At 45.0% G+C, this 12,194-nt stretch overlaps 2 protein-coding genes across 5 annotated transcripts in view; one reads left to right on the forward strand and one right to left on the reverse strand.

The window, feature by feature from the left end:
• Positions 1-1,306: 1,306 nt before the first annotated feature.
• Positions 1,307-3,878, reverse strand: LOC133279134 (proline-rich protein 2-like). The gene is made up of 4 exons (XM_061472560.1): positions 3,764-3,878; positions 2,980-3,675; positions 2,528-2,609; positions 1,307-1,755 (listed from the first exon to the last, which is right to left on the reverse strand). The coding sequence occupies exons 1-3, from the start codon at positions 3,876-3,878 to the stop codon at positions 2,569-2,571; spliced, it is 852 nt and encodes a 283-aa protein (XP_061328544.1). The 3' UTR covers positions 1,307-1,755; positions 2,528-2,568.
• Positions 2,930-12,194, forward strand: part of KAT6A (lysine acetyltransferase 6A) — a 31,902-nt gene continuing 22,637 nt past the window's right edge. For 2 of the 4 annotated variants that reach the window (XM_061472436.1, XM_061472440.1), the window contains exons 1-3: positions 2,930-3,059; positions 4,833-4,882; positions 4,997-5,767. In XM_061472436.1, the coding sequence (XP_061328420.1) occupies positions 5,165-5,767 (603 nt within the window). In that variant the 5' untranslated portion in view covers positions 2,930-3,059; positions 4,833-4,882; positions 4,997-5,164. The other 2 variants (XM_061472437.1, XM_061472438.1) reach the window with 2 other exon arrangements.

Consider the following 12,194-nt stretch of genomic DNA (forward strand, 5'->3'; position numbering starts at 1 on the left):
GGGGCTCTACGGGAGCGCGCGTAGCGGGTCCGGTCCGGCCCGAGCGGGAGGGAGCAGCCGCCGGTTTGTTTCCGCAGGGCAAGCGTCGATGCAGGCCACCGGACGCGTTACGGGCCCGGTGGGCACAGCGAGCCCCTGGACTTCCGATGGGGCAGATGCCACCCCAGGTAATTTTGCAGTTTTACCGCTCTGCTGGAGCGAACCTGGGCACAAGAGCGATGCCAAAGCGCCCGGCGCCCCGTTAGGTAACTGGATAAGCAGATTACCCTCACTACCGGGGCTGGCGGCGAAGCCCGGGGTCAGGGTTGCTGCCCCAGCACCGCAGGACTCGGGACCGAGCCGTTACACCCAACTGAGCCTCACGACTGAGGGCAAATACCTCCGAATGTGGAAGATGAGTAACCTGAACGGGTCTGTGATGCGTGTGCAAAACATGGTCCTGCTCAGAGCTTATACTAGATCTTATTTTATCTTCATACGTTGTAGCTGTTTTACTTCCAAAAGGGGTGGAGATCAGTGTATTTGCTCTGATACTACTTTTTAATACATCCTTACTTAAGGTATCAGGTAATTCACTAAGCACTAGTTGAGCTTTCTGCTATAGCAGAAAATAAGGAAGGAGAAATGGCCTTTATATTAATTTCTTGGTTATGGTCATGATTTGTAACAAATGCATTTTTAAGCATCAAATAATGCTTTGGAAAAAAAAAAGCCTAATTTAATGTGTAATTAATTACACATTTGAGAGCAGCAAAAGGGACTATTTTGTCATTTAATTACAGTGCTTCTAAATTTAAAATAATAATTATTTTAATACATCTCCAGTTTTAACTTAAAGGTATTGTACAGGTTATTTCATCAATCTATGAGAATGTTGGAGAGAAAATGGGAGTCATACGGGTATCACAAATGGAAAGCAACAGCACACAGGTAAATTGACTGACGACATAAAGCCTTTATCCATTTGGTTCTCTGAGGAACTCAAAACCTTTCTGTTTTTAACTTGGACCTTAAAATCAGCAGTCATGGTATATGTCTTTTCAATACAGGCAGCTTGTTTTTGTCTCAGTTTTGACTGTATCGTACACTGTTTAAAACCTGCCATTTCCCTCTGACTGCTTGCTCTCATCATCAAAACTGCTAATATTTCACCCAGTTCATGAAGTTCTCACTTCTGTATTTTTTCCCCACTTACTTCAGTTTCTTTCGCCATCAAGAACATTGGTGTCAATATAAAAGCAACCTGAGGGTAATTATTTCTGCACACCAAAGGAAAAGGTTGTTGAGAGAAAAGGGGAAATAGATCTCTGCTTTAAGATCAGGCAGGTTTATTATAGCATCTTGCTGGCACCAGCAGAGAACAGTCTGTAGTTACACCAGTGTTTGCGGCTGCAGAAATGCTGCCTGGCTGCTTCTAGACTGTCAGCACAAAGATCATGTTTTGTTCTAAAAGTCGGGTCCCACAGTGGCTCAGGAGCTAATATAAACTGGAACCTAAGAGGAGAACATGGCAGAAGATGCTGCCAGAAGAGAATTTCATTGTGTTGGTTGATTTACTGACAGCTTGAAAACTCCCACTTGAAGGGCTTTATACTTCTGTACTATGTATGCCCTCAGAGAAACCTAAGCACAGTCGCAGACAGCGCTACAAAGTGGTGTTGCCAAACCATGCACTGTCTTTATCATAAAACAATTCCTCCCCATCTCCAGTTTGCCAGATGCAGGAATTCTGGTGATTTAACCTGTTACCCTGTGCTGTGAAAATAAAGAAAGTAGAAGAAACCAGACCATTTTTAACATTTATAACAGTGAACAATCCCAATTCATTTTCCAAGGGAACTAACAATAACCTACTGTCAATTTTGAAACAGAATATAGTCTACTATGCGTTGCAGGAACGCAATTGGGGTTCACTGTTATGTACCGTATCCTCTTAGTCTTTTGTAACTGCAAAATATATCTCCATTAGCTTTTCTGGTTATTGCTTTGTAATTTAGGGCTCTGGAAGCCATAAACCACCTGAAAACTCGGGAGGAGGTGGGAAAAGACATTAATGGCTAGGGAGAATCCAAGCCAATCCTGACAAGACAAGGCCATACCTCTATAATCTACATGGCAGAAACAGAACTGTTTGTACAGTGCCTTGTATAACAGCATCTCAGCCTCCATTTGCTTCAAGTAATAAGTATTTAACTTTTGTGCTGAAAAAGCTTGTTAAAACATCAAGAAAGGCCCTCTTGCTCAACAGAGAAACATCTCACCTCAAGACCCTAAACGAAGCCATTCAGAACACATCACAAGTTTGTTTTATCAACTCTTGTCTCCACAATGTTTCTTAAGATTTTCTCTTTTCTAAAACGGGAAGCTCACGTTAAACTTTACAAAATAAACCTTATCAAAGAGTCTTTTAAGGCTAAAGAATAGCTATTTCGTGACGTGACACACGTGGTAAACTGCTCATGCTTTGGTGGAGCGTGTTTTACTCCACAAACTAAAAGGTATGGAAGACGCCAGTCACACGGATTACCTCACCAGGATGCCTTCAGCCGTGCACGGCTCTCCCCGGCCTCACGGCACCGTTACTCCAGGCCTCTCCATCGCTTCGGTACCTTTAAATCAGGAAGAACCCCGTCACCGTTCCAAACGCGAGCTTAGTTAAGCCCAAGAGATGGAGTTCCCTCCTTACAGCTTCCAACCACCCGTTACCACGGCACGGCCTCACCCCGGCCCTCCCTCCCGGCTCTCGGCGGCACCCGGAGCGTGCCCATACCCGCGGTGGCAGCTCCGGAGCGCGGAGGTTGGGGTGTGTGGTGGTGGTGGGGGGGGGTCCCCTCATGGCGGTGCCGCCGCAGCCCCGTCCCGCGGCTCTTCCCCGGCGGCGGCCGCTCCCGCCCCGCCGCGCTGTTCCCCGCGCGCGCCCCCGCCCGCCGCGGGCTGTTCCCCTCCCACGCCCCCTCCCCCCGCCGCAGAGCTCCGGACCCAAGATGGCCGCCGTGTCAGTTTCGGGCTTCGCCGCCGTCCGGCCTTTGCCTCTCGGTTCCCGGCTCTCGCAGGCCTCGGTGAGTAGCGCCGGCGGGACCAGCCCGGCTCCAGAGGTTGGTGCCGGGGAGCTCGGGACAGGCGGCCGGCGAGATCCGTGGGCCTGGGGAGAGGGAAGGCCCACTGGGCGCTCCAGGCTCGCGGCCTGTTCCGGCCCCGCCGCCGCTCTGCGCCAGGCCCGGACCCGGCCGCCCGCTCCCCTGGGGCCCGCCGGGCCTACACCCTGGGGAGGCGGTGGCCGCAGCGCGGCGCGGATGAGGCGAGCGGCGGGGGCCGGGGGGCTGCGGGCTGAGCTTCTGCCTGTCTCTGGCGCGAGAGAGCGCGGCTGAGGCGGGCGCGGGCCCGGCCGAACCGGTACGAGGAGCCCGGCTGCGCTCCCCGTTTCGGTGGGGATGGAGAGCGGCGCAGGGCCCGGCGGGCTGCCGGTGCTGCGGCCTGCACCCCGCTTCTCCCGATCCCGCTGCTGCGAGTCCCTCGGCTTGAGGCAGTCGCACCCCTCGGGGCGCCGTGCGCGGGGCCCGCCCGGGGCTCGGGGTCGGGATGGGGACGGGCGGTAGCAGGTGCAGGGGCCGCTTGTCACGCAGATCTGAGCGAACGAGCGCTCCGGCGCCGGGGCCGTCCCGGTGTCGCCCCGGCCTGGCCGGGCGGTTACGTAACGCCCTGAGCACGGAGCCCCGCGGGGCCGGGCCGCTGCCTCTTCCCTGGCCCGATGTCCCAGGCGCACCGCGGGTCCCTCCGCAGCGCTGGACCGCGGGGCGAGCGCCGCGTCCTTGCTGCTCTAAACGGTAGTTGTGAGTGCTCCCGGCGTGGAGCTGTGCGGTGGAGTCCTGTGTCTGCATGCGGATGTGTTCTGCGCGGTGATAAATTCTTCGGTACTTACTAGAAAGCAGAATGAGCGGACAGTGCTGATGAGTAGCTTGTGGCTAAAACTTCCCTTGCAGAAAATCGCTATTCCTTGTGATAAGCAGTTTGTGAATCCATGTTAGTGTACTCTTGCAGTAGAACTTCAGCACGACGTACTGTTATCAGACTTGGAAAAAGTCTTTGTCAAAGACAACTAAAGGCTTTGAAGAGCTTCGCACCCTTCATCTGCATGTTTAATTAGCAGTGTCATAAGCATCCCTTCTTCATTGTGTATGGTCACCTGTTACTTAGTCCTCAAGTGTTTTCAGTGTGCCTCATCTATACTGAAGATTATAATGTTGTATTCTTCTTTTCTATGGTCTCTGAAAGTGGAACATTTAATTACAATCTCTAGTTGCAGTTCTTCACTTTTTTTTTCCTTGATGGAACATCTCTCATTGCTTTTCTTAGCAGGAGGGAATCAGACCTATGATTATGCTCCTGGAAGAGCTCTGAAAGTTTCTTGCTGTTTGCTCAAGGTTCTTGGGTATTCCTACTGCTTTCTGTTGAAGTTTCAGGCAGTGTCTTCCATGTGTTAAAATGAAGAGAGCTGCTGCTTTTTTAAGATCTTTGTTGTGTGCCTCCCCCGGCCCCCAAATGTTCATTTATGTTGTGCTGAGCAATGAGATAAAACTTGGTATAGAATTTATACTGACTTACAGATTAAACTGAAAAGGGCAGAGTTTTTTTCTCTAGATTGTGTGAATGATTTCAGTGTTAAAGCACACTTTTATTAGTAGTGAAGATAAAACCTTAAGTATTACTTCAGTGTTTCAGAACTGTAGTAGTAGATTAAAAGTCTGCTTTGTGTGTATTAATGTTGGCTGCTAATTTGTTTTCCTCTTTTTCTTGTTTCCATTGGCAATATCTCTCTCCTGGTTTTCTTCCAGGCCTGATGTTACAGTTCTTCTTAGTGTGAGTGTGCAGACCAGAAGCTGAGGTGAGATATGATGAAATCTGTATGCATTTGTGGAAAATTTTTCTCTTGAAGTTGTTATGGGATTTATTGGAAAGAATGAGGAAATTTCTAATTGTTTTGCTATTCTGTCTTCAGTGTGAAAACAAAGAATGTTTGAGCAAGGAGGAGTAATTCAGAACAGAAAACGTGTATGCTATGGTTAGCTGGTTCCTGTCACTCGAGAATCTGTTTTCTCATCGTGTGAGACTTGTTCAGCATCGGGATAAAGGATAACGACTCTATGGATATACAGAATCCTTCACCATGGTAAAACTCGCCAACCCGCTGTATACAGAGTGGATTTTGGAGGCAATCAAAAAGGTAAAGAAGCAAAAACAGCGTCCTTCGGAGGAGAGGATATGCAATGCAGTGTCATCTTCACACGGTTTGGACCGCAAAACTGTTCTCGAACAGTTAGAGTTGAGTGTTAAAGATGGAACTATTTTAAAAGTCTCCAACAAGGGTCTCAACTCCTACAAGGATCCTGATAATCCTGGGAGAATAGCACTTCCGAAGCCTCGGAACCATGGCAAGTTGGATGGTAAACCAAATGTGGACTGGAATAAACTTATCAAACGGGCAATTGAGGGCTTGGCTGAGTCTAGTGGCTCATCCTTGAAGAACATCGAGCGCTTTCTGAAAGGGCAGAAAGATGTGTCTGCGTTATTTGGAGGTAGCGCTGCCTCCATTTTTCACCAGCAATTACGATTAGCTGTCAAACGTGCTGTTGGCCATGGAAGGCTTCTTAAAGATGGACCTCTGTACCAACTCAACACTAAAGCAACCACTAATGCTGATGGGAGGGAGAGCTTTGAGTCTCTTTCCTGTCTCCCTCCAGTGTGTCTCCTTCCCCATGAAAAGGATAAGGTAAGGCCCAGTTTGCATGGATGTTTTCTTGTCATCGATGAAATGTGTCAATACAGGGTCGTAATTTGAGGTCAATGATCTGTTTAACTTGCATCTTGTAAGTTAGAAATCATTAATATGCATTTAGGATTCTACTGTGACTGAAATTCTGAGTGTGATCAGAGGAAGCATAGTAGATTTGTACGTGTACCTCAAAACGTGAATGAACTGTTGTCAGTGATTTACCTCTTAACGCTCCCATACAGCAGGATTGAATGTATGGGGATAGGCTCGATCTGGTTAGGTTTATAAAGCATAGGATGTGAGCCTTCTCACCGTAAGGTGAGGTGGGTTCACAAAGCAAAGTTGAGATCACCTCCAATTTTCATGTTTTCATTTGACTGCCAGTTAAACTTCTCACTGGGACATAGCTGATACAGCAACGTGCTGATTAGCAGTTGTCATAGAGGCTTTCTTTATTCATATTTTTTTATTCAAAAAAGCACTTTCTGTCCCAGAACAGCTTTGCTGTGAAATAGGAAGAAAACGTATATAGAATATAGCAGTTGAAAAGTGCAGTCAGAGGATGTAGACAGTGGAAATGCTGGAATGAACACTCATGGACTTCTGTTCCCTTCTGTGTGCCTCCCCTCACCTGTCTTAAATATAGTTCATTATACAAACCAAAGCATTTTTCGGTTGTTTTCTTGTATGCTTTTCCCTTCTCCTTTCTTCCATCCTTGTGCATGCCAAAGGTCTTTGACCCTCCATTCCTAATGATGAAGTTGTTGGAGTGAAATTCATAGCCAGGCAGTATCTCACCTGTCCTTGTGTTGCTGTAGAGGCAGTGTAAAACAGAAGTCTCTCTTGGTTTATTGAAGGCCAGTCTGCCAGTAATTCATAGGGCTTCTATAATGTGAAATTACTTTTTTCTAACAGTAATAAATACATTTTTCAGCAGTGTTGGATTTTTGTTGTTGTTGTAAATACCCACTTCAGGGATGAGTTGAGTGTGTGATGCTCCTGGTATTCCAGGTGAGCTTTACTCTCTGGTGAGAGGGCTGCTTTATGATCTATTAGGGTTTGAAGACTTAAAACTACAGAAGTTCTAATTTAACTGTGGGAGCTCTATTGTGAACACAATACTTGGCTAGTCAGAGTATGGTATTGTGAGCTGGTGGAACATAGGAAGTAAGTATTACTCTGTGCTGGAAATTCCAGCAGCTTCCTCTATCCTTTTTTCAAGTGTTCTGTCTACAAATGTTTCCTATGTACTTCAGTGATACCTGTAATGAAATCAGGGTAGCTGTAAAACGATATAAAAACTGGATTTAAAGAGGCCTAGGACATGAGGTACCTGACTTGAGAGTGGTAGAAACAGTGGAAAACATGAGCTGTGCATATTATTATTAATGCAGCATGTTTTGCAGCCTGTTTGGTCATCTTCTAACGTGCCAAAACTGGGGACTATCTTGATACTCTTTCAGATGAACTGTTCCCTGGGGTTTTCTTAAAATAGGATATATCACAGAGTGGTGAGTGATTAATATGGGGTACTATAAATACTGAATTTGGTCTGTGGTTTGTTTTTTGTCCCCTGGAAGAGTAGCTTGTTGAGTTCTTGGGTGCATAAACCCATGCACATTTGTATGTATGTGCATTTTCGGCTGTTAGGTATGCTCCCTAATTCCTTTCCACCTGCTCAGGTGGAACATCCAACATAAGGATGCACAGTAGCTATAGCAGAAATTTTGCAAGGCATTTCCTGCATAAATTCTTTCGGGCTTGTGCTTTGTGGGGTATTTTTTGTTGATTTGGTTGTTAGTTTTTATCTAGTTGTGGGTTTGTATGTGTTTGTTTTCAACGAGCATCCTCAATTCCTGCTCTTTACGTTCTCTCTGTGCTGTGTGACCCGTGCTGAGTTTTGTAGGAGTTTAGGGCATTTTGAAGATAAGCTAAAACATCTATGTAGATTGTGCCAGCATTAATTGACTGACAAGTCAGTGGAAGCCAAAACTTGAGCTCGTTCCACAGGAATTTTAAGACAGTTTTGTTGGTCTTGTTTGAGGTTTGTATGTGTATGTTTTTGGTGGGGGGTTGCACAGACACAGAAGATCTTCCTTCACTGTTTTGTGTTAAATCTCAACCAGTTCTACAGATGCAAAAGGCTTACTGTGCTGTAGTCATTTTCTTGACTTACTGGGTGCTTGGGAGTGGGGAGGGATTTTTGTTTTGTTGGTGAGTTTCTTTTGTGTGTTTGGTTTGGGTTTCAGTTTGTTTTCCTTTTTTTTAATGGGATTATTCAGTACAGATCCTTCTGCAGTATGTGACAGTGTTTCTCCTGATTCTTACAAGAGCCTTGGCAATGAAACATGAAAAAAATCTCAACCTCCCAAACCTGAGAAATCTTAATGACCTGTGTCTTTGCTGCTGTTAGTCTTTTATCCTTGCAGAGTTTAGTGTTTAACATCCATTTAAGAACTCTCCATGTCGCTCATGATCCAAGTTTATGAATCTTAAAGGTGTGATAGCTCTTCCTTTCATTTGTTCAAGTAGCTTCCACTGAGCTGCAAGTGTTTACCTGTGTGTTTGATAGTAGTGTCACTTTGCTTAGGTGCCTAGAAGTGAACATTCAGTTCTGCCTGTTTCCCTGTGCACTGTGAACCTGATGAGCAGCTTGCAGGAGGTCTGTGAGAGTCGAGGCTTACATTAAACATAAAGCTGCGCTACAGAAGCTTTGGTTAGGAAACACCATTTGCCTTTTTTCAGCTCATTTTTTTTCTCTGGGTGTTCTGTGAGTACCACATTCTAGCGTTCAAGGGCAAAACCAATGGCAAGTTATCATGGTTTACCAGGTAGTAGTGACATGCTGCTTCCATGGTGGTTTTGAAATCCCTGGCCTAAAAGCACAACTTTGATGAAAACAAGCAAACAGGAAAAAACCCTGCTGATGGGCAGAGCTCAGTGCTGAAACTTGCTTATCTGTTAGTGACAATGGCTGACAAAAGAAGAGTCGTCTTTAATTTCAGTTTTAATCGCTTTGTGTGCCTTCACTCATGTAGGATTCACAAGTACCTACTTCTGTTGTGGAAAGAAGGAGGGGGGGTGGCAAATTATTGCAGTACCTAAAAGTAAAGGGAATTCGTGCTGAAATTGTACTGAAAGAGAAGATGGTTGAGCTGCTGCCTCCTGAGTAAGTATCACGCAAGCACTATCACTTCCACACAGCTGGGAGTAAGGAAATGCAGATGTCAGGGCTCCCACTTCAGGTTACCCAAAGAGATAATAGGTGTGGAGCAATATATTTTCAGTGCTGAGTCCACCATCCACTGATCTGTGCAGGCTGGACTCTTAAATAAGTAATCCTACTGTTACAGTGCAATTGCTACAGGAAATTTCTGGTTAAATATGCCTGAAAGATGTCTTTAAAGCATAATCATCACTTGTGTTTCATTGTGTAATTAGTATACTTGCTATACATATAGTAAAAATGTATAAACTATGTATGTTCTATATATATTTAGTAAAACCCAGGATTTTTACTTCTGAAAGTATTTTGTTTCTTGTAGAAAATTTGCTCTATGCCAGTATCTGTTATGAGGAACAGTTTTATTTCATGAAACTCCCTCATAATTGCTTTTAAAAATGCTTTTTCTGAGCTGGGAGAAGAAATTCTTTGGTGCTGCTTTGGAAACCATAATTTACCTTTAAATGAATGCCAGATTTGGTTTTGTCACCTTTATAAATGCTAAACAGAATAAACAATGGTACTGTTTTAACATATACCAGCTATTGAGGTGCCATTGGGATTAGAAAGGCTTGATACAAGTATGCAGAAAAATCTTTGAGAGTTATCTTGATGAAGTTTTCTGGGCTATTTCCCCACCACTTTGTTGGGTTTTTAGTCGTGGAGGTTTTTCTGTTGGTTGGATTTTGGTCATGATTGGTGCAGGTGATGTAGAGAGGATTTAGGAAGTTAATCTTCCTCGAGCTGACACCTTGTGGCTTTGCCAGAGGTTACCACAGCCATTGCAAAGATAGAACAAGTGCTACTCTGCTCCTCACCTGCTAGGGTTTGCAGCCGAGTTTATTACTGTTAAATGAAATTGTTGGTTTAAGTTAATGTTCTGTGTTGTGAAATTGAGCTGCTGCTGGAGGGCAGAGAGGGCAGCGCAGGGCAGGAGGGATCCTCGGCTCTGCTCTCTGTGGTGCCTCGGTTGTGTGCTGTCGTGTCAGCCCTGCAACCTGCCAGACCTTGTTTTAGCTGGACCACTAATGTGTTCATTTCTTTGCTGACCTTTTGGCACAAAAGGTGTGCTGCATTGCCAGGCAAGAAAGGCTGATTTCTCTCTCCTACAGGCGCTTAGTTTGAAATACTCCTATTTGTATGTTTGAAGCCTGAAAAGTAACAAGTATCTGATGCTTACCTATGGCTATCAAATGCCTATTTATGTCTTTACTTGTGAGAAACTCCTTATGCAGGTGTATGTTGCATCTTCAGAATGCTGGGGAGGAGGATTGTGGCTTGCAATACTTTAGGTCTTTTTTGATCAGAAACTTTGAAATAAATAAATCTGTGCCTTTTTTTTTTGGCTGCTGTTTTGTTGAATCAGAAGAGCTCACTGAACCTGTGCTGGTCTGGAAAGCCCTGGGTCATCTTACTGAACAGATCTCATTGGTACAGTAGTCTTTATTTATAGGGCTCTAGTACCTAATAGTTTGGCGCTGTACAAAAGTGTAATTGAAAAGTGTCTTGTTTTAGGAAGTTGGCATTTAGTGTGAAATAAGACAGCACTCAAGGGAGCAAAGAATAATGCTATCTGTGTAACAAATAAAGGTCGTGGTATACTAGCTACATGGTGAAAATCTTAATTGTGTCTTTTAGTCATTCCTAAACGAATACGTTCATGGGTTTGAGGTTACAGAAAGTCATGACTGAGTATGATGGCAGCACTTACTGCAGGGTGTACCTTCCTTTGGAGGCAAGCACCATGATTTTAAAACTGCATAGTATGGTGGTCAAGTTCAAAGGAGGAACCCAGCCACAGCTTGAATACTAGCTGTATTCAAACCCCTGCTAGCTCAGAAAGCAGTGCTTGTACAGACGTTCAGGCAAACTGGGTTACCTTGATAAATGCTTATACTGTTATGCCCAGAATGCAAGTGCACTACCCTGCATGTCTTGTTTATCCATTCATCGTCAACAAAACCAGTAATAATGTATTTAACAAGTAAGAATGAAACTTATCACTTGCGTGGTCTGTGCATGGGGGTGTTTGCAGTAGGACTACAATTAACAAGGAGTGGTGGTGTGGTTTAAGCCAGCAGGTAGCTGCCAGATCTCACCAGTGCATTGGGATGGAGGAGAGATGGGGGGGGGGGGGGAGGAAGTGAAATTTGTGGGTTGAGCTAAAGGCAGTTTAATAGACAGGGAAGGGAAAATGAATAATAACGATGATAAAATAATTGTAATAACCAAAACAAATGATGTCCAGTTACCGCCTGCTGAGCAATGCCCAGGAACTTCCTGAGCAGCGGGCCCTGACCAGCTTTCCCCCTAGTTTATATATGGAGCATTAAATCCTATAGTCTGGAATATCCCTTGGCCAGCTGGGGTAGTTGGCCTGGCTGTGTCCTGGCTGGCTCCCAGCTTCTTGTGCTCCACAGCCTTCTCACTGCTGAGAAGCTGAAAAGTCATTGAATCAGAATGGGGGTCGCAAAGGACCTTAAGATCATGTATTTCCAACCCCTTTGCCATGGGGGTCCTTGACTTGGTGTAAATGCTGCTGAGCAGCAGCGTTATTCTAAATCTAAAACATGGCACTGTACTGACTACTAGGAAGGAAATTAACTGTGTCCCAGCTGAAAACAGGTGGACTGTTTAATAGTTAATATAGTACTATTACAGTGCAAGGATTACTGCACTACTACAAGGCTACTACAATGCAGTAATACTTAGTACTGTTGAAGAAGAAAGAGCTCTTTCTAGGTACACTATTGTGAGGAACCAAGCTATAGTAAAATGCAGGTCTTAAGGCTGGAAGCTCTTGGTAAAGGCAGCTTGTTCTGCTTTTGTTGATGCTTGTTTTCCACGATATGGGTAGTATTAACTGATCTCCGTTGCACTCTGCTTGAAACTCCTTTATGTCAAAACTGGACATGGCTATAGCAACCTTTAAGTAAATGTCTTCCTGTTGTGCTGCAGTAGAGCTGATGGTATAAAAACACTATTCTGAAAGTGCTTCCTGAAAAAAAAAAATGGGGAAACTTCTGAGGCTGAAAAAGAGGAGGAATATTTACAGCAGATTGCCTGTGCTGCTCTCACGTGTTCCTTATGGCCCGTTTCCTGCTTTTGTGTTGCTATTTATATCTGGTGGTACTTATCAATCACTTTAACTATGGGTTATTATACATGCAGCATCCGTTAGGCTTTCTCTCTTGCATTTAA

The sequence above is a fragment of the Pezoporus flaviventris genome, unplaced genomic scaffold (assembly GCF_033815535.1).
Source record: "Pezoporus flaviventris isolate CSIRO_AGI_PZ_B2104156 unplaced genomic scaffold, CSIRO_AGI_Pfla_v1 ptg000071l, whole genome shotgun sequence".
NCBI lineage: Eukaryota > Metazoa > Chordata > Aves > Psittaciformes > Psittacidae > Pezoporus > Pezoporus flaviventris.